The 25024-nt window shown below is 37.6% G+C and overlaps 1 protein-coding gene across 2 annotated transcripts; it reads left to right on the top strand.

The window, feature by feature from the left end:
- The first annotated feature begins 1236 nt into the window (after positions 1–1236).
- NEDD1 (NEDD1 gamma-tubulin ring complex targeting factor) lies at positions 1237–24768 on the top strand. Of its 2 annotated transcripts, none has more exons than XM_071552037.1 (15): positions 1237–1387; positions 2420–2569; positions 4467–4561; positions 5935–6051; positions 7201–7341; positions 12325–12554; positions 13598–13799; positions 14756–14942; positions 17043–17174; positions 17352–17399; positions 17809–18038; positions 18764–18902; positions 19212–19368; positions 21648–21714; positions 22408–24768. In XM_071552037.1, the coding sequence occupies exons 2-15, from the start codon at positions 2434–2436 to the stop codon at positions 22510–22512; spliced, it is 1986 nt and encodes a 661-aa protein (XP_071408138.1). In that variant the 5' UTR covers positions 1237–1387; positions 2420–2433; the 3' UTR covers positions 22513–24768. The 2 variants fall into 2 exon arrangements, with proteins under 2 accessions (XP_071408138.1, XP_071408139.1); XM_071552038.1 differs by lacking the exon at positions 1237–1387 and adding an exon at positions 1642–2058.
- Positions 24769–25024: the final 256 nt, after the last annotated feature.

Here is a 25024-nt window from a genome sequence, read left to right as displayed (position 1 = left end):
GGGCTTCCTGCTGTGCTCCCTTCCCCAAAGATGAAATGCCAACATGTCCCAGTGGCTTCTTACAAACATCAAGAAGAAACACAGCACAGTCACTGGCATACAGAAATGTCAGCAAAGGTCCTACCAGCAGGAACAATTATTTAAATGAGAAGCTGTCACACAATGAAGCAAAAAATGCTGATCATGTTTACTTAAAATGCCCCAGATTTCCAATTGTTCAACTTCCAGGCTTCAGGTCTTGGAAGGCAGGTACTCACCTCCTGTCTGTAAACACAGTTACGCTCCACAGTGAGGAGATAAAGAACAAAAAGCCAGAGGACATGGTTGTGGGAAAGAAAAGGCTTTGGATTCTCTGTATAGAAGCTAGGACAGAATAATGAATATTGGTCTCAGAAGTGAAACAACAGGTTTAAAGGCAAATTTGGACAAGGAAGTGCAGTGAGGGTAGAAGACTTGTAGGAATGCTGTGGGTCCCTCAACACTCAGCTATCTGAGAAGGCAGATGACACATGAGATAATGATTAATGGGGATGGGGATTAATAGGTGCAATAAAGACATGACCCTTATTGCTGTCGGGAAATAATAATATTGGCATTTTGTGTAACAGTGGCATTATTTCTTTTCCCCTGATTCTGAGCTCACTTATGCAGACTCAAAATTAAATGAACTTGGAAAATCAGGCATTTCAGATCTACTGGTTCAGTGGGTACACAGGGTAAAGACTCATTCAAAACCAGATCTCTAAAGAAACAGTTTTGCTACAGGTTGGAGGTCTAATATTCCTTTAAAGACAATATTTTAGTAAATAAATTTGTGCCTACTTTTGGAAAGAAAAGGTAGTAAAAATACGTATTACTCTAAAGGAAGTGCTAAGCCTTTATTTGACCAGGTGAAAATAACAAAACAGTCCCCCCTTCTGCAAAATTCAGCACGACCAGAGTAACAGCTTTATTCCAGACAGGAAACAGGCGCAACAATTCTCCGTTACTTGATGTTATTGGAAGTAACTCAAAGGGTGTAACAGGTTATGTACAAATAGGTATGTTCTTATCTCAAGGTCTGTAATTTAAAACTGACTCGGTGTCCTCTGCAAACACAGCCCAGCACAAGGCGTGGGGCCGGTGCCGGCTCGGTGCCCTCCAGCGCAGGGCGCGGGGCCGGAGCCTCTTCCTTCTGAAGTTCCCAGGGTGGCCCCTCGGCCTCCCCCGTTCCCTCCGGGCCGCCGTAGGGCGGGAGTGGCGCGCGGGGGCTGCCGGGACGGGATATGTTGACTTGGCCGCGGCGCGCGAAGCGGGCCCGGAGCGCGCGCGGGGAGCCGGTCCCGGCCCGGGAGGCGGCGGCGGCTCCGGCAGCGGCTCCGGCTGGGCCCCGTGCCCGCCCTGCCAGGTGCGCAGCGCCGCGGGGGCAGGAGCGGGGCTGGGAGCGGCGCCGGGAGCGGCGCCGGGGCCGAAACCGGTGCGGGCGGGGGCGGGTGTGGGTGTGGGTGCGCCGAGCGGCTCCTCCCGCGGCCTCCCGGCCCGAATCCCGGAGCGGGAGAGAAGCTCCGTGCGGGGCGGGAGGAGCAGCTCCGCGGGTGATGCCGAGCGAAGGCGGGTGTGGCGGTGGAGTTTCGTGACTGGTTTGTCGGTGTTGTCGCTCGCGACAGGGAGAATGAATGGCCTGCAGGCCGTGTGGAAATGTCCGGGAATTTTGGCTAAGGGCGGTTATGCTTTCAGCTGGAGGGAATGCTCACGTTTGGATGCCTTGTGTGTTAGCAGTTTGCAATTACCCAGAATAAAACGTTGAGAATAAAGTTTACAAACCAGGAATGGGTTAGCCTGGCCTTAGCTCTTGAAAAGGTGTCAGTCGGAACAAGCAGCAGTGCGTTGTTCTTGGCCTGTTTGTTTTTTAATATTTTGTAAGCTGCGATGAAAGGTGACTCATTGCCGCTCATATTCTACTGCCAGAGGTTTAGTTTAAAGGGTCTTCAGATGTCTTCTTTAGGGTGGTGAGATGAACGCCGAAGTGAGTCCTTTACGTGCAAACTTCCAGCCTTCCGCTGCAGCAGTTCAATTCTGGTTTGTATATCCCCATCTACTGGTGGGAAACGGCTTGAAATACTCACGGTTTAGTGCTAGGCAGCTGTAAGCTCCATGAAGATAAAAGCTTCATTTTAGTCCCTTGATGCCATAGAGGGGATGGCTTTGTGAAAAGGAAAACACGCATGCCCTGCAAAAATGCAAGTAAAAAAAGTGTGGAGTATCTGCTGTTTTCACTGGTATATGCAGCTGGAATGCTACTCATTGTGTAACTCTCCAAATAAATGTCACAGTTACGCAGAAAAGAATCTTAAATGGTACAGGTAAAGTTATGAGTTGTGAGGTTGCCCACTGTATATTTTTACTGTATGTATTTTCACTTTTGAATTTATTTCTGCAGAAACAGGTGCAACCATGCAAGAGAGCATACGCTTTGCATCAGCAGGAGATGACATTAAAATATGGGATTCCTCATCTCTGACTGTGGTGGAGCAGTTCAACCCACATACACCTTCGCATCCAGTCAGCTCACTTTGCTGGGCCAGCAACAGTATCCTTTGCCAGTTTTAGCCATAGTTTTTTTGGGTTTTTTCTGGTTGGTTTGCGTAGGTTTGGTTTTGGCTGTTTTTGTTTTGGCTTTTTGCTAATACATTTGTAGAACACAGGCCTGATGTATTTTTTTGAAGTCTTGTATAAAAAGATTTGTGTGTATTCTGAAGAAAATTTTGTGGTTTTCTGTGTTGAAGCAATTCACAGAATCAGCTCATGCTCGTAAATGATTCTGCAGAAGTTTCTCATCCTTTAGGAGGCAAACACTTTTTAATGATTATGATATGCCTGAATTGTCTGCCAACTATAAAGCTCACTCGTTTGTTTCTTCAGGAGTGGATTATGATACTCGCTTTCAAGGCAGTGCTTAATTTACTGGGAAGGTTGAACAAAGCAATTACTGGTGTAGTAAATTCTATACATAGTGTAGAGAATTGTAATCAAAAATGTGGGTTTTTTCCCTGGATTCCTTTTCATTGATTCTGGCAGTCTTTGATCACATGCACTTACCTCTTACCCTGTAGACACTGGATGTCTTTGCATTGTTTGTAGCATTTAGAGAGGAAGTACAAATGTGTTGGTTGTGTGGGAAAACATCTGTGGGATGGTGGTGATTTATGCATCAAAATGGATCAGACCCATTTAGATCTTTCACCTCTGACTTGAAAGCCTGTCTGTGGATAATGATAGAAGATTCCAAGTGTCAGGTGAATATTTGAGAAGTTTCAGTGTGCTGTCAGGTGAACAGATTTTATGGCTGTCACAGGAAAAGGTGGTGCTGCCTCATCTTAATGTAAAGTGACAGGATGCTGCCACATAGCAGTTGAGTCCTGCAAGTTATGAATGTCTGTCCTCTAAGTCTGCAAACAAGTGAATATATGAAAAAAAAGTTAAAACAATCAGAACAGAAATGATTGTTTTAGCTGTGGAGCTTGCAGAAAAATTGAAGCATAGATACCGTATTTTCATGTATATGTGTATGCACTTGCATGTGACTAATGAAGTTTAGCTGTAGACAATCTGCCTTGTCCTGCTTCCTCTTCATCTCCCGAAACTGAAACAATGAAGTGTCTCGCTCTGTATGTTTGTTAATTTGTTAGGGATAAACCATTACTTTTGGTTTTGCATCATTCCGTAAGCTAAAAAAGTGCTTTAAAATAATGAAAGAAATAGCAAGTACTACTCTGCCTACCAGTTCTCTTGTGTTAAAGCCAGCCAATTAACCTGTATTATTTTTAAATAAGTAAATATAAAATCAGAATGGGTATTGGCCTGAAGACGGAGAGGACTCTGATCTAAATGATTATTTGTTTGGTGGGAGTGCAGAGAAAGTCTTCCTTCAGTGTAGTTCTGTATTATATATATTTATTGTTTTTTTGGGGTACTTGGTTTCATAAAAAGGTTCTTTTGGGACTTATGGTTTTCTTTTTTATGTACAGAGGGGGACAAATAGGCAACTGCTCATTGTACTCTGGAAACTATATGGTGAAGCAGGTTAACATCTGTCATGAACAGTACCATTGTTGAAGTCCATAGTCTACTACTGCATCGGACATTCCTTTGAACTGTGGTGATGAGTAGGACTCTTACTTGGGGGTGGTGGGGAAACAGAATTGTAGAGTGGATAAGCTGCCTTATTTAATATCTGCCAGATATTTCTCACCTTCTCTCTGAAAGAAATTGTTCTGCCTTGTATTGGAAAGTAAGGGCTATAGTTAATTCAAGAGCTTCTAGGTGAAAGCTTGGAAAACAGCCCTTTGTTCCTGTTTCTAGGTCTCTTCAAGGTACAGTGCTTCAGACTGTTCAGCCAATCTGTGTTCTGTTCACCAAGGGAAACTTTCTGTGGCTTTTCTGAATCACCAGTATCCAACAATTAAGGTCCTTAACTTCTGACAAAGATAGATACTTGGCCACTGCTTCTGCTGCTGGTGATAAAATAGTTGTTTCAAGCTGTAAAAGCAAACCTGTTCCACTCTTTGAAATAGCTGAAGGAGTAAGTATGAGTAATGAATTTCCCTGGGGTTTTCCCCTACTTCACCTTGTATCCTGTGTGTCTTACATATTTTCTGCATATTGGGATCAATTTAATTTTAGTATGAGTTATGACATGTATGTAAAAACATTTCTTTGTGTGTTGTTAAACACGTCTAAAGGTGGGGGGATAAAAGTAAGAAAATACAAGTGCAGTTATACACATGACCTGAAGCAGTCAGTGGTTCAAATGTGATCTCATGTGTAGGGAACAGAATAGAGCTCAAGTCTGAACTTGATTTTCTGGCTTGAATTGGAGTATTGTGCATGCCTGTGAATTGTACCTTGAAAACCATCAGTCTGTACAGAGGTTGTTTTTGGAGCGTGCATGTGCCAGCTTCTGGAACTGCAAGAAGCAAGAGAATTTCTGTTTCAGTCAAGGCTTCTTTTTCCTGTGAAGTGGAAGTATGGCACTATGAACTTCGAGAAGCTGGAGTTAGTTTTAGATGACTCTCTTGACATGGTCACTTCAGTGACTTGTTAGAGTTGTAAACCATTTTAATTATTCTGCTTGGATGTCTGTTCTGATGCTAATTTGGACTGGAAGTTTTCTGTAAAGTTGTTCAAACCTTGCTTTTAGGGTGCTGAAGCAAATACTTTCAAAGGTGAAGCGTTTGTTGTGGAGATTTCACTGAATCTGATCTATAACTAATGCAATTCCTTCCAATTTTACCATGTTAATAATTAGATGGACTTGTTTTTAGTTCTCTCAAGTCTTAAGAACTTAAAAGTGAATTTTCAACATGGTAGAACTGAATAATAATTTGTCCTCGATGTAGGGCTATCATTAAGATTGACATTTTTTTCAAAAGCTCGTACTTCAGTGATTATTTTAAAAAGAATCACTTAACTGAATTATGAGGTCTGCTGCTCTAATATTCTGTGTAATGTTTAGGGAATGCGAAGTATGTGACTTAAGCAACTTTTTGATTTTCTTCTAAGGAGTTTTTTCCTTAACCAAAGATTTAATTTTTTTTAATAAATTCAGTATCTGAATAAAAGACTACGATTGTGCTTTTCAGAGGTATAATTTAAAGGGAAAATGCATATTGAAGGAAAGGTGCTAGAGAAAATTGAATTGGTAAAACATGTGCATTTGAGAGTTTATTAGTTAATATACTTAGATCTTAAAGTATATTAAATCTAGTCCAAACTGGACTGAATTTTAAATGCCTTTTGATGGGAAATTGCTGTAGAGTACTAGTGGTTCTCTCTGTCAGTGGGATTGTTGGTGCTGATGAAAAGGAAAACCCACATCAATGTGCTTTTAAGTAGATTTGAATAAATCCTTTAATTATCTTTAACATGCTTTTGTCCCTGTCCCTTCTCCATCAGGCAAAACAGACATGTGTGAGCTTGAATTCTAGTTCTTCATATATTGTGAGTGGAGGCCTTGATTGCACAGTCAATATCTGGGATTTGAAATCCAGAAGGATTTACCGCAGCCTAAAGGTAAGTCTGGCTGAGGAAGAACTGTGGTTTTCTGGTCTTCAAGGTTTTGCTGCCAACTGTAAAAAATACACTTTCTCTAAATCAGGTATCTGTAGGATCAAGGTCACAGATAGGACCCAGCACACATCTGGGTCTTGTTCAAATTTGTGTTTGTTATATGCTGTAAATAGGAAATTTAACAAGTGCATGTAAATCAATGTCTTCAGAGTATAATTCTATAATAAAAATGAATGTTTAAATTTTCATAACAGACTTCTAATTTTGCAAATTTTTATCGATACTCTCTGATGGGGACTTTTTCCAAGGGATGCATTCCAGATAATTGCTTCTTTCTGATACGTCAAGCGATAAAGCACTTTTGTGTTTGTAAAATACTTTAGTAGAAGCAGTGTTATGCAAAACTGAGAAATGATTGTCTTATAACTGATACAATATGAATTCACCAAACAGTTTTTTGTGATGTATAAAACATAGGATGGTCTAGTATCTTTCCCAAATGCCTTTAGTTGATGATTTGCCCTGATTTAGCGTCACTGACTTAAGAGGCTATGAAACTGTAGCTTTGAGTTACTCTTTTTTCTTGGACTTTCAGATTTAGAGTTTGAAACAAAACTACTACGTAGCTGATACAATACTTTAAATATCTATTCCTAGGTTTTGGGTTAGAAGTACTTATCTTGGCTTACATATTCATTAACACAATATCATCATTGCAAATGACTGTATTGAATAAGCTAATTGTTAAATATATGTCTTAATGCTAAAAAGGAGAGATGGGTAAATTAGCAGTAGTACATCAGATTTAACAGAAAGTGTAATCAAATATCACTGGTTTCTCAGAGATTTTACTTTTAAAATAACATTAATAACACCTGTGGTAGATATATTCGTGGTTGTCTTATTAAAATATTGTATATAATGATACCATCATCTTTACTCATTTAATAAAACCATCTTCTGCAAACAATCAGATGGATTAAAGTGTAAGGATTGATCTTCAGCATGTTCTGTGATATTCCATAATAACTCTTAAATAATCTTTTCAAATGTTACAGGTGGTCAGGAGAAAACACCATCAAGCTGAAGTTTTCCTGCACAAGCACAAATGAGGAAGAATAACTCTCTCCCTCTAATCTCCCTTCCCCACAGGATCATAAAGATGAAGTCACGTGTATTGCATATAATTGGAATGATGGCTACATTGCCTCTGGATCTTTGAGTGGTGAAATTTTCCTGCACAGTGTTACCACCAATTTGTCAAGTACTCCCTTTGGTTATGGCAGCCGACAGGTAGGCTGTCTGTGTTAAGGTTCTTTCAGGTACCACTTTAATTCACAGTTTTAGAACTGAAAGTACCTATCAGCAGCTTTTAAGTTTTGTTATTCTGTTTCATTTTAATTTTTAAGAGTGCCCTTATGGAAAGGAAAAAGCAGACCATTGTGTGCATTCTAGCTTTAAATAATAGGTAGCATTGAAATAAAAATTTCTGAAGTACCTTTACCTTGTATACAGGTTACAGCAAATTTTACTTTGTAGACACTGGTTCATCAAGAACAAACTTCCAGACATCTTACAGCTGATCAAAACACAGTTGGCTTCACAAACCAAAGCGATACTTCAATGCACGACTCAATGTATATTGTTGCAAAGGACAAAGACTGTGTAGCCTGGGTTCTGACTTACTTATTCAAACCCATCTGTACAGTAAGGGTGACTATAAGCCTGTATTTGGAAATAATAAGTTTATTTAATCTGGAGATTAAAATTGCACAGCTGCTCAGAGAGAAAAGTGATGAGATTTTTTCTTACCTACTTAGGTGTTTAGGCAATATTTGGGAGAACTAGTTTGAAGAAAGACTGTGCAAAAGACTAACATAAAGCATATGTACTGCTTAAGGACCTTGTTAGGCACAGCAATTCCTTTCTGCAGACTAAAAAGAAAAGAATTGGTGGGTATCACAAGGGCAATTTCCTTGATATGAGAGCATTTGCAGTAGTAAATGAGCTGTGTTGTCCCATTGGAAATTACAGTGTGTGCTCTTAGTGTGAGTGTTGTCTTACAGACAGCCATATGTTCGTGTTTTAGGCATTCTTTCATTTTTTACTGAATCATTTTTACAGAGGTAGGAGCTGCCTAGGGGATGCAGAACCTGAATGTTGCAAGGAATACTGAAGTTGTGACTTATTCCTTTTCCATTACTGCAACAGCTTTTTCAGTCCTAGATTGCAGATAGTGTCAAGTTAAATTTTTCTCCTGTCTAGCACACACAATATAACTTGGTGAAAAATCTCTTACAATCTTATAGCATCTTGGGAATTACGGTACAGTTTCTGTTGAAAAATCTCAGTTAAACTCAAACTATCTCTGCTCTTAGGTGCTGCAGTGTCTTTGATCTATCACCAGTCTCATACTTATATTGAAGCAAATTTGTACTTCATACTTTGTTTGAGCTTAGAAATCCATCTATATAGTCAGTTCATTTTTCTGATTTGATTGTTGCAATCTTATGAAGAATGTAGGTGTGAGGCACGAGTCACAGGGAAGTCCATGGCTGGATTTTGCATCTGAGATGAATATCCAGAGTGGGGACTATGCTGGTAGTTAATTAGAAAATGAAGAAATTCTTGTGAGGACGATTTGCATCAGCCTGTTTGACATATTAAATTCTTTCCACAAAAAAGTGATTAGGAGTAAGTAATATGCTGGGAGTAACTGTTTTGTCAGATGAAATCAAGAAGCCTACTGCAAAGCTGAGTGACCTTTAGGAAGATAAAGCTATTTGAATTGTTGAAGTAATTGCAAACACAGAGCTCCTGTTCACATTCTAAAGGGTCTATACTATTTTCTTAAGGAGGACAGTTAGTTGATTACAGCCTTAATTTAAAATGGAGTTGAGCTATAATTTTGTGATGGGTTGGCTGTTTGGATGTCTCAGTTTGTCAGCTTGTCTTCAATCCAAAAAACGATCTTTTATGTGCAGCAATAGCTTTATTATTGTTTTGGGTTTTAATTGGTACTTGTAGAGAATTGCAGGATTATTCATGAAGTGAAGCGACTATCTGAAGACTTGTGTAATTCTGTTAAATTTAAAAAGCCTTTACTTGATTTATAGCTTAGGGGCCTGTTTTCCGTAAGAGTAAGCTTGAATAGATAAATGATGTAGATAAATAGATAAATGTAGATAAATAGATAAATGATCCTGGCACTAGCTGTCTGGCTTAAGATGGGTCACCACTCCTTAGTAACTTTTTTTTAGAGTTGGAGAATGTGAAGTCAGACTAACCTCATAAATTTTAGCTTGTATATGTTTGATTCAGCATGATGGAATGTAGTTTCCTTGCCATTTAATTTCTCGTATTGTGTATAGTCTACAAGTAGTAGATTAGCCCAAGGTTGCAGTGCTTTCTGTGACTTTAAACAATTTTCTTTTTGTAGGAGTATTGGCTTATATTCTGTTAATTGATTTTAATTTGGAAGCACCTCTGTGCTTTATTAGAATTGAGTTCTTGCACAGAGTCGTTTGCAGATCCCATAATTTGTCTTTGCTGTTGGCATTCTTTTAGACTACCAGATTCTTGTCTGCTTGTTCTTGTGAGGATGAATTAAGGTTTCTTTCAAAACATAATGTTTGTTCAAGTCTTTGCTGCCTGGTGCTATTCTCCTAGCAACAGGATTTAGTTTGGCTGTTTGAACAGCTGGCTGATTTGTAAAGAAGTGTGATGGGTTCTGGCCATTCCATATAGTGAAATAGTCTTCAGCTTTTAAAGCTAAAAGTGGGGAGCAGTGGTAATATGGGGAGTCTGTGCATGTAAAAGGAAATGGAGAACTTGTCTGGATCTGTGAGATGAAAAGGATAAAGGAGAAATGGCAGATTTGGTAGCATAGTAAGGTAGGTTTGAGAAGAGCTGAAAGAGAGTAATCTTAGTGGACAGAAGGACAGAGGAGAGAGAAAATGAAACATGAGCAGATGCCTGGGCCGTAAGGAGGGTATTTGGAGGTGAAGAATTGAGAGAATTGTGAGGGACAGGAATGTTTCCTATGTAATCATGTATGTAATTGAAGCTGTTGTTCATGAATCTCTCAATATTTTTTCAATGTAAAAAACTGAGAAATTATGATAAAAATATCTCGACTGTGTCCAGTAGAGGACTGTATTAGTGATGAATAGTCATATTCAATCCTATTTCAATATATTGTTGAAGGCGCCACCTCTTTAAAGTGGTTTGAAGCAATTAGGCTTCCAGCAAGACAAGCAATACAGGTGCTGGAAACGATGCTGGAGGCAAATGAACCAATACACATCTCCGTTAAAATGAAGTTAGAGAGAGAAATAGGATAAAAGCCAGTACAGTGCATTGTGGTGGGGTCTTAGCTAGAATAATACAATAGTTTTTTGATAGTATTTTCAGGCAAATAAAACACTAACAGCTGTCATTAGTCTGGACTAAAGTAGTTGATTCACTGCCTTGTGACAAAATATTAGAGAGGATGGGTAAGAAATTGGTTGTACTGGTAAACCAGACAAACATTATCTTTCACTAACTAATCTTGTTTAATATTTTCAGTAATGCTTATAATAGCAGAAGCAAGATCAACAAAGCTGGCAAAGGATCTGAAGCACAAGTCTGAGAAGTGGCTGAGGGAGCTGGGGTTGTTTAGCCTGGAAAAAAGGAGGCTCAGGGGGGAACTTATCAGTCTACACCCACATGAACAAAGGCAGTAGCAAGGTGGGGGTTGGTCTCTTCTCACAGGTAACAAGCAATAGGACAAGAAAAAATGGCCTCAAGTTACAACAGGAGAGGTTTAGATTGGATATTCAGAAAAAGTTCTTCACTTGAAGGGTGGTCAGGCAATAGAACAGGATGCCCAGGGAAGTGGTGGAATCATCCCTTGAAGCATTCAAAAAACATGTGGGTGGCACTTAGGAACCTGGTTTAGTGGTGACTGTGGCAGTGCTGGGTTAATGGACAGACTCGATGGTCCCTGAGATGTTTCCCAACCATAATGATTCTGTGATTCTGAGTAGAGCTGTGATGAAACACAGTCGGAAGATACTGCCCATAAGAGAGGATTGATTCAGTATCCAAAATGATTGAAATTATAGACATGGGAACAGCTATGACAAAGTAGAAATCAAGGTATAAGGTCACAACTGAGGCTTTTCTTACTAGACTAGTATTTGAAAATTCCCAGGCGAAAGAAGGACTTGGATTTCTTGATGTAAAATGACAATGAGCAACCCAAGCAGACTGGATCACCCAAGCAGACTGAAGTCTAGGATGCTTCAGGGTGAGTGTTTACAGTACAAAATCGAGGAAGTGTTACTGCCTTTGCAAAGGGAGTGGCAAAATATTTTGAGGGTCATTTATAAGATTTGGTTGTCCATATTCAAGAAAGATTCAAACTGGGAGAATTGCAAAGAAACTGTCATAGCACTGAAAAAGCAGTCTTGGATGACTCTCTCACTTACTGTTTATAGCAAAACAAAGCCTGGAGGAAGGTGAGGTTGCTGTTCAATAAAACGGGAAAGCAGCACTGGGGAGTTAGGCCATTATGATCGCAGGAGTGAATTGCTGCAGATGGGATCACTGGTAAAATTAATCAGGAGATTGAGTATCTTAATTTAGTATTAGAACACTGAGGTTCTGAAACATCCTCTGAAGCAATGTGGTGGAAACAAAATACCTGTTTCTGAAAGGTAAGTTCCTGTATTATGTGGTTCTGCAATTGCAAGGCTGTATGTAATAAACCAGGCATATATTATCTTATTCTGTGCTCCTAGTCCACAGGTTGTAGTCTGTTCTTCTGCAGGACCTACATACTTGCTTAACTCTGGTGTCTCTTTGTCTTGTCCAATTGGCTTATATCCAAGTGTTTAAAATCAATGAAGAAGAATTTCTGGTAGAAGACCAGTTGGTGAAATAATGTACTTTTTCACTCCTTGAATTTTAGATGCGGTGTGGATTTTTTGTATGAAGGCATAAGACTTGATGCAAAATTGAGAAACTTTTCTAGAATTTTTTTCTTGTCCTTCATTTTGCTAATCGGCTCATTGATACTCCGTAATGGTAAAAGGAAAAGTGCCCCACTGATAATGAAAGTGGCATTGTAATGTGACATTAATTTTTCTGATTTTACTGTTTATGTTTCAGAGTGGAAGCCTTTGTAAACTACTTTAACTTTGTATTCCTAATCTGTTTGTGTCTTTAGAAAATAATTTAATATGGTGTTTATTATTGATATTCAAATTAATTTTTATGTCTGTTTTACAGCCTATTCGACATTTGAAATACTCATCGTTTAAGAAATCCTTGCTGGGCAGTGTTTCTGACAGTGGAAATGTAACTCTGTGGGATGTAAATAGCCAGAACCCCTATCATAATTTTGAAAATACTCATAAAGCACCAGCCTCAGAAATCTGCTTTTCTCCAGTCAATAAGCTGCTACTTGTAACTGTAGGTTTGGATAAAAGAGTTATTCTTTATGACACTTTAAGTAAAAAGTGAGTACATCAGAGACCTCCTGATTTTAAAAGAATCCTTATTTGTGTTTTATGAACTGAAAAAGCATGCTTAACTGTGACATGACACATTTAATTCAGCCCATGTTCAGAATGGTTGAAGTGGTTGGCATATCACTACAGGAGAACCTGTCCCATACTCTATTTTGATTTTTTAGTTGAAAAACAAACAGTATAAAAAGCAACAAGGCATGTGGGAACTAATTGAAGTGTGATGTCTGAGTGACCACTTCCAAGTGCTTGTGGGCTTTTCTTGTTTATACAAAGCAATTAACTTCTCTGAGGGGAAATACAGCCTGTAAGGACCTTGAGCCAACTGACTGTAGCTTGTCTGCTTTTCTAGTTTAATATAAAAGACGTAACTGTGGTGCACAGAGCTGCTGAGGTAGTGAGCCTTAAACATGGGAGAGTATTGGTTGAAAAAGCAGGAAGTTTGGGACTTAGATGATGTGACTGTGTAATAAGAGGGTAGGGTGGCACATGGTTTCATGGGACTGTGTAATAAGAGAGTAGGATGACAAGTGGTTTCATGGGACTTTGGTTCTAGTGTGAGTTGTACTTTTACTCTAGGTGAGTAACAGGAATCTATTTTGGAGGGGTATAGTAGAAGGATGCAAACTAGGACCTGAAGTTCTTCCTAGAGCTGTGGGAAGATTAGAGTTGATAGTCTTGGGAAGCTAGGGGATGTATGCAGTATGATTGCTAGCGGAAATGATGATACCTGTAAATAATATTGGTGTGAGAACTGCTGTTAGGAAGATCATGTGATCCTGTCCTCTTGAAATCTTTTGGGTCATATGCAGTTCTTGTTGTTAAGTATGAATGCTTAGTATAAGTCTAATCCACTGTTTCATGAGATATTTCACAAATTCATTGACACATTGGAATTGGAGAAGTGGAACTACTGACCTTTAGCTGAATTATGAAAGCTTTTGTGTATACATATATATATATAATAGATATTCTGTATTGATAACTTGTGAATTCCAAAAGCTTCTTTATCCTGTCCTTTCTCCTATTTGAAGGTTACTGACAACCATAGTAGCTGATTTTCCTCTGACAACAGTGGACTTCATGCCTGATGGTACTACTTTGGCTATAGGATGTTCCCGGGGAAAAATCTGCCAGTATGACTTAAGACAACTGACATCACCAGTAAAAACAGTCAGTGCTCACAAAGGCTGTGTGAAATGCATACGTCTTCAGTTTAGTAGCACTTTTTCCAAGGTAAAAAGAAAAAGCTTTCTTACTATTCAATATGTAGATTAGTGAAAGCAAAGCTTAAGTTCTAAAAAACAGAAGTTAGTGTTCACTTTCTAAGCATTACAGATGCCAAAAAAATTAGATCATGCCAACACAGATATTATAAACTGCTCAGTCTAAGTGCCATTTTATTGGTTCTTAGTGTGGAATTCCCTGCACTTCTAGCCTTAGTGTAGAAATGAGTTGAACTTAGTGTAAAATTTCCTGGTGTGGGTGTGCTGCCATTGCAAATCAGTTTGTGGCAGTTTGTTTGTGGGCATTAGCAGAAAGGTCTGTAATGGCCCTTCCACTTAAGGGGAAGACACAAAGCTGCTCATCTTGAGGTATTTTGTATGCTCCCATATATGGTCTTTTCCAGTGGAGGAAAAGACCATACTGACCATACTTTTGCTGTTTAATGTACCACATAAGAACAGTGGAGAAGTTAAATAGTAGAGAAAGCTTAAGACTTATGGTCTACTATATCCAGAAACCCCATGCTTTCATTTAGTGGAGACTGAGAGAACCTTTGAAGTGAGTTGTTTATCACTCTGAGACTTTCCTTCTCTAGCATACTTGCTGCTCATGGCTGACTATTCCTGTAAAATTTGGAGTCCCTAATAATGTAATCTCTTGTATTTCCCACATCAAAACGTAGGAACAAAATTGGCTCATGTCAGGTCACTCTATTTTTCCTCAAGTTCTGTTGCCATTCTTGTGTAGATCCACACATTATTTATATACTAGGACAGATATTGCCCATGTTCTTTGACATTACGTTAAGATACCTTTATATTTGTAAAGGCATAACTTCTAGGCAACTTTTGCAACTTGAACTGCATTTTTTAAGTGTTCTGAAACAGAAAGTATGTTGGCAAATATTTTTACTTTTAGCTGTGGGAATAATAGATTCTCTTAATTTGTTCTGTTTTTATCTTCAGTCTAACCTTACAGGTTCTTCAAATAAACCTACATCCAAAAGAGTAGAAGTCAAAGCTGGTAGTAATCCTGGAGGAATTCAAAATACTGGCATCAAAAACACTGCCTCTCAAACATCAGCAACAGTGGCATCTCATGTTATGTTGCCAAATGAGAATAAGGGAGGAGAGATTCTTCAGGAGAAAACAGGTAAAGTCTTCTTCCTACTCTTATAATGGCATAATATGGAAAATGGAAGGAATATTTTATGTTTAACCATAAAATTTCTCTGAGGTTGGGGGGCATTTGTTGGGAGTACCGTGTGTATGTGCATGCACCTCTTCACCTTCCTTTCACTCTTACTGCATAACACATGCTGTGAGACTGTAGGGAGGGAATGGGGTCCTACCTCAAGCTTAAAACACATGAAGTCTTAAATTCTGGTCTTAAGAAGTATGTATTTACACTTTGAATGAGAAAGTTATGTTGATATACTGTGGGAATCTCTTGCATTCTTCTACTTGCTGTAGATTATCTTCATGTACTTAATGCTGCAGTTTCTGGCTCAGTGTCTGCATGGAATGCAGAGCTAATGGTTCATGGATTCTATTAATAAATAGGAGTAACAGACCTTATCTGAAAAACCCAACCAAACAAAGCACAGGAAAAAAAAAACTAGTCCCAAAACCCAAGTGAGAACTAAACTGTATTTTTGTGAGAGGCATGATTTCAATGTCATACGGTTGGAAAGATGTTAAATATAGTTGCAAGTATGATTAGTTGTATAACAGTGCTTGCTATTTATGTATCTGAAATCAACAAGTTCTTTGTAAGAATACTGAGCATTACAAAATTCTGCCGCTGTGTGAAATGTACTCTTAAAATTTTATTTAGTTCAACAGCTCTGAAAATATGATCAAATCAGTAACACTGTTAGTTTGATTCTTGAAAAAATCCTCCTCAATCCATTTTAAAAGCAACAGAACTTTCCTCCTCCCTTTTTAAATAAGGAGAAATACATTTAGCAACACTAATTAGGCAATAAGCCACTGCAGTCCATGGGGACATGTATTAATGACCTCCCTTGGGTATGCAGTGAAGTATCAGGTGAAGTAGAAGGCTTCCTGTGTATGCAAGAAGTGTTGCTAATCAACATTACTGAATGGAGTGGAAACCTTCATTACAGTTACAATATCTGATTTATTACGTTTATTTGAAGATGTAATGTCTGTTACCCCTTAAACAGGACAATGTGTAATAAATAAATGTTTTAAGAAAATAAAAGCTTACCAAGTAACACAAATAGTTGTCCTTAGATTGAGTGTTCACTTTAGAAACAAAAGTCTGAATACTCCAGAAGATGCAGTCTTAAAACCTAGAAATGGGAATGGATTCATTTGTTCTCTGGAAATTCTTCTAGACTCTGATTATGGGATTCAACTTGGGAGAATACAGGGCATTCAGTAACTTGGTCTGGTAGCATACTTAAACAAAACTGAGGCTTTTGTCACAGGTATTTTTGAAGTCCAAAAGTATAAATGATCCGAATGCCACGAGAAATTTGGATATACTTTAAGCTGGCTTCCTGTAAACTTCCTGTAAAGCTGTTCTCCAGTTTAGTTACTTTACTATGTTTAGATTACTGGGAATGGGTAAAAATGCACAAAAGGCATTTTTATCCTATTTTACATTGTGTTTTTTCCTACATAAATAAATCCTCTAGATTCTGGTACAGGTTGACACTGCACTTCTAGTTTGACTTGGTATGCCAACTATTTACATAACTTGCACATGCAGTCTTATGTATGTGCCACAACTGACACATTTGAAGGAGTGGAAGATGTGATATATTAATACATTTAAAAGTAAAATCTTAAACCTGACTCATGTTCCAGTTGATGTAGATACTTGAACATGATTATTTGCAGTCATCCACATATTCACATTTGGATCACTTGAACAAGCAATCCAACATAGAGAAGTACTTACAGGTTTTGTAAACAGTGGTGGGTTTTTTTGCTTTCTTTGTTTGGTGGTGATGCATCTGAAAATGCGTGTCTTCTCCAATTTGACAACCCTGCTTTTCAAAGAGGAAGGAAATCCAACTGTACTTTGCTTTTGTTCAAAAGTACCTTAGCTTTTATTTGTATTCACCTCTACTGACAGCCCAAATGAGGGAGTTAAAGCTGACCCTCTAACTGGCATCTGTCGATGGTTCTACGGTGCCTCCTGGCCTTACCAGGTACAGGCATAATGTATGTTATTTTTGGAAAACGTCAGTTATTAATGGAATGTTTTTGTCTTTTCAAGGTTTTCCCCATAGTTCCAGTTTGGATGTCATTCCATCTAAAGAAATAGATCATGTGAAAAATGCTGAATTAAATAATTTTGATGATTTAGGTCGAAATAGTTTAGGAGATGTGTTTTCTCCAGTCAGAGATGGTAAGTTGTTAATACTGAAATTTGTAAAGCATCATTCAACTTCATATAGTGTGACATTATATCACTTGTGTGCTACTGACCACCGTACCTATTTGATATTTTAATTTGTCTTTGTTTATGAACTTGATGCAGTGATGGAAATGAATACTTATTTGTCTGTGTTCTGGTATTTTGTAGATATTATTGCAAATAAAGGGACTGAAGATCCTCAGGGAAAAGGAAATGGTAAGCATGTGCCAGTGACAGGCCTGTGGAGGTCAATGCTAGTTCTCACATGCTAATTTTGTCATATCAGTGAAAGCAGACACTGAAACAAATGAACTTTTCTGACACACTGAGGTGCTAAGACACAAAATGGTAACAGGAAATCAGAGTATGGTCTTGAAGTGATTATTCTTTTTTTCCTTTATGCAATTTATAGTGATACATAGAGGCATTTTGTGTTTTACTACTTTCATAAATGGATGGTGACAGTGTAAGTTGGATTAGTTTTTGTGGGTTGCATTTTTTGGTGCGTTTCCTTTTTTTTGTTAATTGGTTTTGTATGGGTGTGAAGGCATTTTAATTGGGGGATAGATTTGGTGCATGTGTTTGTTTATTGACCTGTGTGTTTCATCTTTCTGTTTCATTTTAGGTCTGGATTTTCAGTCGTACCTTGCGGGCTTGGATTTTCTCCCACAGCTCACTGCTGCCTTTCCAGTAAAAAGAAACCCAGTGGGCAGTAGTGCACAAGAGATGAGGGCTAACCCATTACATGCACTTGTGGGGTCCCCAATTAAAGAAGAAGAAGAAGAAGAATATTCAGAGACTGACATTAAGAAAATAAGTCTTGGTAAACAAGAAAGTAAAGAAGTCTTAAAGCAGGTATTCTTGTTATGAATGGTCTTTTTACAATCTTGACAGAATACTACTACTTGAAGAAAAAATCCTTAATATTGCCCTGTCTAATCTTATTTTGCAACTCTGCTCACACTTTTGGTGGAAATCTGTAAAACTGTGCAGTTTAAGTGCATTGGCCTTCAGCAATGGAAGATAAATGGATGTTTCCCTTAAATAAGCTCAGGTTACATAAGTTCCCATGAAACAAAACTGAGGTAGGCCAAGAAGTATTTTGATTTTTCTAGAAAATAAGAAGGATCACTACTTGTTGCACCAGGATGATTGTTTGTTGTTTATTAGATCAATTCCACCCTCTTTCCCTATTCTCCATCTCCCTCTTTTTTTCTTTTTGAGATATCTTTGATGTGCCTCTGTAGAGACCTTAGCTGCTTTTGTATTGCTTTTGAGACATCTGAGTTTGCTAGGAATGATGCAACTTCGTCACCAAATGTTTGATGTGAAAATTAAAAGACCCCTGCCTTCTGCACTCACTTCTGTGTGTGCACTTGAGGCAATTTTGAATGTTTTAGCAATCAATTTTTCAGTTATCTTGCTAGGAAATGGTATGTATCTATTTCTGAATAGATTCCAAAAAGCAAAAATGCTTGAGAGTGCATTCCTGTAAACTTAGTCTTCAAGTTCACTTAGGCAATTGTAATAAGTAGGATTCATATTTTTATTTTTTTTCTAAATACTGTTTTTATTGTCAGGTTTCAAAACCAAGCTTATCAAGCATAGAATCTCTAAGTTCTCCACCATCATCCACTCCTGATACAAATGAGAGACTAATGAAGAATATTCAGGCCCATCCTACATATAATCTATCAATAAATGGTACTACCTCAACAAGTAAGTTGATAATTTTGGCCCAGTTCTAGGTGTGGTGATTGTAAACTGATGTGGAATGTGATAAAATTGACTTAATGTTAAAAAAGAACATTTGACCTTAATTCTTCTATAAATCCAGATTGTCCTCCTAGAATGTCTCCAGTTGCATCTGAGAAGACTCATTCTAAATCTAGTTTATTTTTTAAACAAAGTAATATTTGAAGTATAATGTTGATAAGCCTCAAGACAAATAAAAAACCTCTTGTACTTCATTACACTGATACTTTTAAAAAACTATTTATTTTTTAAAACTTATTTTTAATTGTAAAGGTCCAAAGATAACGTCACCTGTCACTGCTGGAGTTGCAAGTTCATTGTCAGAAAAAATAGTAGAAACCATTGGGAGTAGCAGACCAAGTGCACCTCTGACATCAATTCAAATAAACTTCATTCAGAATATGATACAAGAAACAATGGATGACTTCAGGTACTGGTATTCAGGCAGAATGTTGTTTTCAATGACGTGTTTTCTTAGTAAGATGTTTTAGCATCTGCTTTAACAAATTTCTACTTGGATTAGAAAATTTATATCCCTATTTTTGGAAATGTAGGTATCAAACTTAGTTTTTAATAGCTCTGATGACTAATTAGATTGATGTCTCCGAGGACTGTCAATGAATGATTTTGAAAATGTGTTTTTAGAATGAGTGAATATTTCTTGGGTGGTGAATTTAATTTGCATAAGGAGCTCCTTCCTGTTTTTCTGAAGCCTTGTGCTGATTTCTTTCCCTCCCTGCTTGTCTCCCCATCCCAGCAGGGGAAATTGCTCTTCAATTTGACAGTGTGGAGAGTTTGGTTTAGACAGTTGAATTTTGTTGGCTTTGATTGTTGTTAGCTTAATGTGTAAGGTAAAATAGTGTGTGTGTATTTCTATTGGTGAAGCTCCTCATTAAAATAATGTCTGTGCTGTAAGTGATAGTTGGTGTCAGACTACTTTGTGAATATTTAACCAATATTCCAATTGTCATGAAAGAAATCAAGTTAGCATGGCTCTATTTAGAGTGGAATTTGACGAAGGGGTAGAGCATTTAAGATCAGTTCCCAACCCATATTTGAGATGAAGTAGGTTGATGGAGGTGATGGAAAGGAAAAGGGTGGCTGGGCAGGGGTAATACTGCTGTCTTGATGACAAAAAGCAGTGCAATACTAGCTCAGTAGGTCTGTGTGCTACGGCTGATCTGTGTCTGCCAACAGACAAAATACAGTGAATGTTACTAAATATGTTTGCATAAATACAGTATAGTAGAAATCTCCTGCAATTTTTTGACAATAATCACACATCGAATTAAAACCTGTAACTTTCATGTGACTTAAAATGCAGTCTATGTATTGTAGATGTGTTTTCTTAGAAGTCTGTGTTCAGGCATCTCAGAGTTGGAAGGTATGCTTGCCAGTCTTTTTACTTCCAGTTTCTGAGATTTGAAGCCTTAGGTACTGTGTTTCTCTTCTGACCTACACATCCTGGAGTAGCTGGAAGGCTCTACTGGCCCCTTTCCCAGTTTTCAGTTGCAGATACATTCATACTGAATGTAAAAGGTTGTTTGTAGTGGGGGTTACTAAGAGGAAAGGAGCCATTGCAAGCGTCTTAGTGATGTAACTACCTTTCAGCTCCTGGAGTCTGAGGAAAGGATTTTTATCTTTCTTCCCTGAAATTCGTTTCTCTTCAAGTAAAGGTTGTGGGGGGGGAAATGGACCTTTACTAAAGGACCAGGACAAATGTATAGTTTGTTTTGTTCCAGAAAGCTGTTTGTTTCTTGATCTTCTTGTCTTTGGGAGATAACCTACATCTTTGAATTTCTAAGCTGCCAGCTGGCATCTATACTTGATATACTCAAAGAAGATTGCCTGCAGTAGGAGTTTTGTAGCACAATAACCTGTGGAAAGAGAAAGTGAAGACTACGTTCCCTTTGGATTTGCTATGTGTTTAGGCAAGGAGAATGAAATAAGGTCTGTGTGTGTCTACTTGAGAAATGCCTTACTATCTCAAGCTGGTGGTATCTGTAGCGCAATATTCAGTCTCAGATGATTGCACTGGGATAGACTGTTCAGGAAGAGCTTGTGAGCTTGCCTGCTCTTTTCTGTGGACTGTTCTTGTTCTTCATCAGCATCTGGAACCTGTTGCATGATTGTAGTGGTTAGAGGTATTTTCAAGGATGGTTTTTATAATGTGAATTACTAAAGTCATGTCACTGTACAGACAACACTCCTTCTGCTTTTTTTGTAGATGGACCTGGAGCATTCTCTGGGCTTGAGGATAATGTATCACTTATCATAGTTGATGTTTTTGGCCCTCTCATTAAAAACAGTGCTGAAAGTCATGTACTGAAAAGCTGTATCTTCAATTACAGATAAATATCTTTGTGGTGCTGTGATGGAGGGATTGAAAATCAGCTTTGAATGGGACAAGCTTACAGCTTGCAAGTGGAAAAACAATCTTGATATTACCATGTATATATTTGTTTCTAAACAGAAAAGATCCTATGTCTTTTTGTGTGCTGAATAAGCTGGTATTTATGAAAACCAAATGTCATAACAAACTTATTCCAGAAATTAAACTGTAGAGGATTATGTTTCATAGTTTAGGTGTTTTTAGACTGTTGTTTCACAGTGCTGTGAAGGTGAGGAATTGTGGAGTTCTGAGGACTGGAGAGAAAGACTGCTTCCTAAATAAATCTAAGCATTGTCCTTTTGCAATTCTTCCCCCAGAGAAGCATGCCATCGAGATATTGTGAATTTACAAGTGGAGATGATCAAGCAATTCCATATGCAGTTGGTAGGTACAAATACCATGATGGGAAATAGATTCAGTTTTCCATTTTGGTAATACCAAGGCATGCCATCTTCTTTCCAAACTGAAAATCTATTTTGTTTATTGAGACAAGGAAAGGAAGGATTTGATGTGAAGGAGGGGAAAAGTATGAATGGGAATCTGTTAAATTGTTTCATGCTTGATAAATAAAGGGAACATAGGCATTGGGTGGGTATGAATTCCATATTTCAGGAGTTACAGAATGACAGACAAATTCAGCTGTCCTTCAGAAAGGGCCACGGGCTGAGATAAGGAGGAGATAGATGGAATTCAAACAGAAAACTTTACTTGTAGGTACTGTATGCATACTGAACTGTTCTGTATTCTTTAGCTTCACCTTTTTATGAATCTTTGTTCTTTTGATCTGCATTAAAAAGACCTTGTCTGGGTACTGAACATTTTAATGGAATGTGAATTAGTGGATTCTCTTCCTGAATGTCTGCAAAATATCCTTTGATAAAATATTCACTAATGTATTAATGATCAAAATACTGTATGTCAGCATAAAACAAAAAAATGTTACTTTTCTTATGAAAAGTTTTTAAAAACAGAATTATCTATGTTATTTAATTTTAAAAAGCAGTATGATAATGGATAGGATAAAACCAGAATCATTAACTTTATGACCACTGATTGTGACTTTTTACTTTTCTCTAGAATGAAATGCACGCTTTACTTGAAAGGTACTCTGTAAATGAAAGCTTAGTAGCTGAAATTGAGAGACTACGAGAGGAAAACAAAAGACTGAGGACTCACTTCTGAAAGATTTACCTTGCTAATTTTGTTAGCATGAACTCACTACAGGTGGTGTGTTGCCTATGACAGATCATCCGTCATCACTGAAGTATTGTTTGAAGACCTGCTATTTTTTTGAACATGAACCTGTTCTTCTAAGTAACTGGTGTAAGATATTATATGTAATTATAAAATTTGTAAGAGATAGACACTGTATGAAGAACATTTGCATACTCATGCTAACCACCTTGAAACACAGCCTTCTAACAGAAAAACTAAAAGGACGAGCATGTTATTGGAGTTTTAGCAATATGTGAAGTGCCTTTTCATAAACAAAATCAAACCAGGACAGATGTCTTTTCTATAAGAATTTTTTATATACTTTTCTACCTGACTTTATTGTACTACTGTCAGAAACAGTCACTGCAGCTTGCCTTTCAGATACATGTCTTTAAGAAAAGGGGGAGGGAAAGCTCCTCTTTTGCACAACAATGGAGCCTTATTTACAAGGAGCTGGAGAGTAGTCAGTTAACTTTATTCATCTGGCACCTCTTCTGTCCTGAGTAAAACTAGAGCTTGAAAATATTCCCAAATTTGGTGCCACAATCTTTCTTACCGAATTTGTAAGTCTGAAATTTATGCTTTTCTGCTGTAAACTTTGTTGCTGCAAATACTACTTCAACTGCACAATGAGACTTTTTTTTTTACTACTTCAGTCATTGAACTAGAATTCATTTTATTTACATGTATTTGAATATTGTCATAGCTTGTCCAATTTGAATGAAACTTTAGACTTCAAGATGTAAGTATACTCAGCCATTAATAATACAGCAATGTGTAAATGAGGTCTTTTAATCTTTGACTCAGGCATCTTGTGCCCTCCCTCCACTTCCTATTTGTAGTGAATAACACTTAATATTGAGCAGTTGTGTTGTTGTTAGTTTTGAATCTTTTTGGCTTAGCGTTATTGTAGCCTTTTTAAGATAGCTGCATACCAAATCTAACTATCTCATATGGTTAACATAACAAACATTAAAGAGAGATCATTTCTTCAGTAGCATAATAGTATCATACTGGTGTATAAACATTTCTTAAATGGAGCTCAGTATGAAGTCCTGACTGTTGAAGTGTATGAAATATTTGGCTTGGCCTGTATTTGTGCCAAGAAGATTAAATTAAAACTTCAATTTTAAATTACTTGAAAAATTAAATGAAAATTTAAAAAGAAATTAAAATATTCTCTGTAAGATTTGTTCTACAAGTGCTTCTTGCTGTTCAAATTGTTTGGGGGAGGCTGCTTAGTTTTCCCTCTAGTATTTGGTTGTTCCTTTTCACAAATTCAAAACTCAAAGCAAGCCTGAAGAACACAAGTTAGTTATAATGTCTAGTGTTTAAATCCATGATAACACTCTTCTACTGAATGAGTAGATAAATAATGAAAGCCATAATATATAGGGTAACTTATTTTTGTATGTTGGAAAACTAAAAAAAAACAAACCCAAACCTATATATACCTTTCCTTAACTACTATTTTAAAAAGAGACTTCCTTTTTTTAATGGCATCTAATGACAAATACAGTCTTGTAGCAAAATGAAGGTGTTCAAGTAGCCTTTAATATTAGAGGCATGACTTTAAATGCCTGTAGTTCTGCTTTTATAAGCTTTTAAAGATATTTCTGTACCACATATAACTTCATAGTGAAAGGAAGCAAAGAAGGTTGGGGTTTTTTAACTAACAACACACAGTTTAGAGAATTTTTTGATAAATGCATAGCGTGTGTAAGCTTGACACACAGACCCACAGTGCATGAAGGTAGTAGTAGCTGAAGTTAGCAAAAATATCTTGGCATTCTTCTACATGCCTTCCAGTGTTAAAGAAGTAACCTTGCATATTTTTATCTCTTCATTTGTTCCTGGAGTGCTCTTGCTAATGTACCCAGATGACAGCAGGGAATTAGGCAAATATCTTGGGTATTTCACTTTTAGATAATTTGTTTTCTTGACTCAGAACTCTATAATCCTTTTCTTAATTCCCAAATGAAGGTGACTATAGCAAGAGTGATTAAAAGGAGGTATTTTGGCCTTTTTAAAAAGACTGTTAGGGCTTTTTTCCATATCTCAGGATCACTGTAGCACAAGTGGCTACACTGGGTATGTGGAGACCCAATATGCCTATCACTATAGGGGTATGTTTTGCTTTGTACACAGTCTGATTTGTATGTTAAAATAAAGCTTGCTTTAACCTTTTTGAGGAAAAAAATGCTGTGGTGACCTGCTTATTAAAGAGAATAATCTGTGTTGTAATTGTTATGCCTCAGCAGGTACAATCTACCTAAAATTCTTGAGTAGTCTCTTTTCTGCCTCTGTGGCTTCATGTAGACCATCAAATAATTTTCACTGAAATGTTCACAATACCTCATGCTTTTGGAGTAAAGGACAGATGAACAGTTCCCTCTTCCAACTTGCAAACTGTTACAGTCATGACAGAGAGATTATGTTCACAGCCAAAAATAATGTTCAAGCAGATGTTTTGGGCAGA

The sequence above is a fragment of the Pithys albifrons genome, chromosome 3 (genome assembly GCF_047495875.1).
Source record: "Pithys albifrons albifrons isolate INPA30051 chromosome 3, PitAlb_v1, whole genome shotgun sequence".
NCBI classification, from domain to species: Eukaryota; Metazoa; Chordata; class Aves; order Passeriformes; family Thamnophilidae; genus Pithys; species Pithys albifrons.
The sequence above is the reverse complement of the archived record's forward strand: the minus strand, read 5'-3'. Positions and strand labels throughout refer to the sequence as shown.

Excerpts from the sequence above, each read along its gene's own strand:
- NEDD1 (XM_071552037.1), top strand. The coding sequence starts at position 2,434 with ATGCAAGAGAGCATACGCTTTGCATCAGCAGGAGATGACATTAAAATA. Across the intron at positions 4,562-5,934 it reads TCTTTGAAATAGCTGAAGGA|GCAAAACAGACATGTGTGAG; the intron begins GTAAGTATGAGT and ends CTTCTCCATCAG. Across the intron at positions 13,800-14,755 it reads TTAGTAGCACTTTTTCCAAG|TCTAACCTTACAGGTTCTTC; the intron begins GTAAAAAGAAAA and ends TTTTATCTTCAG.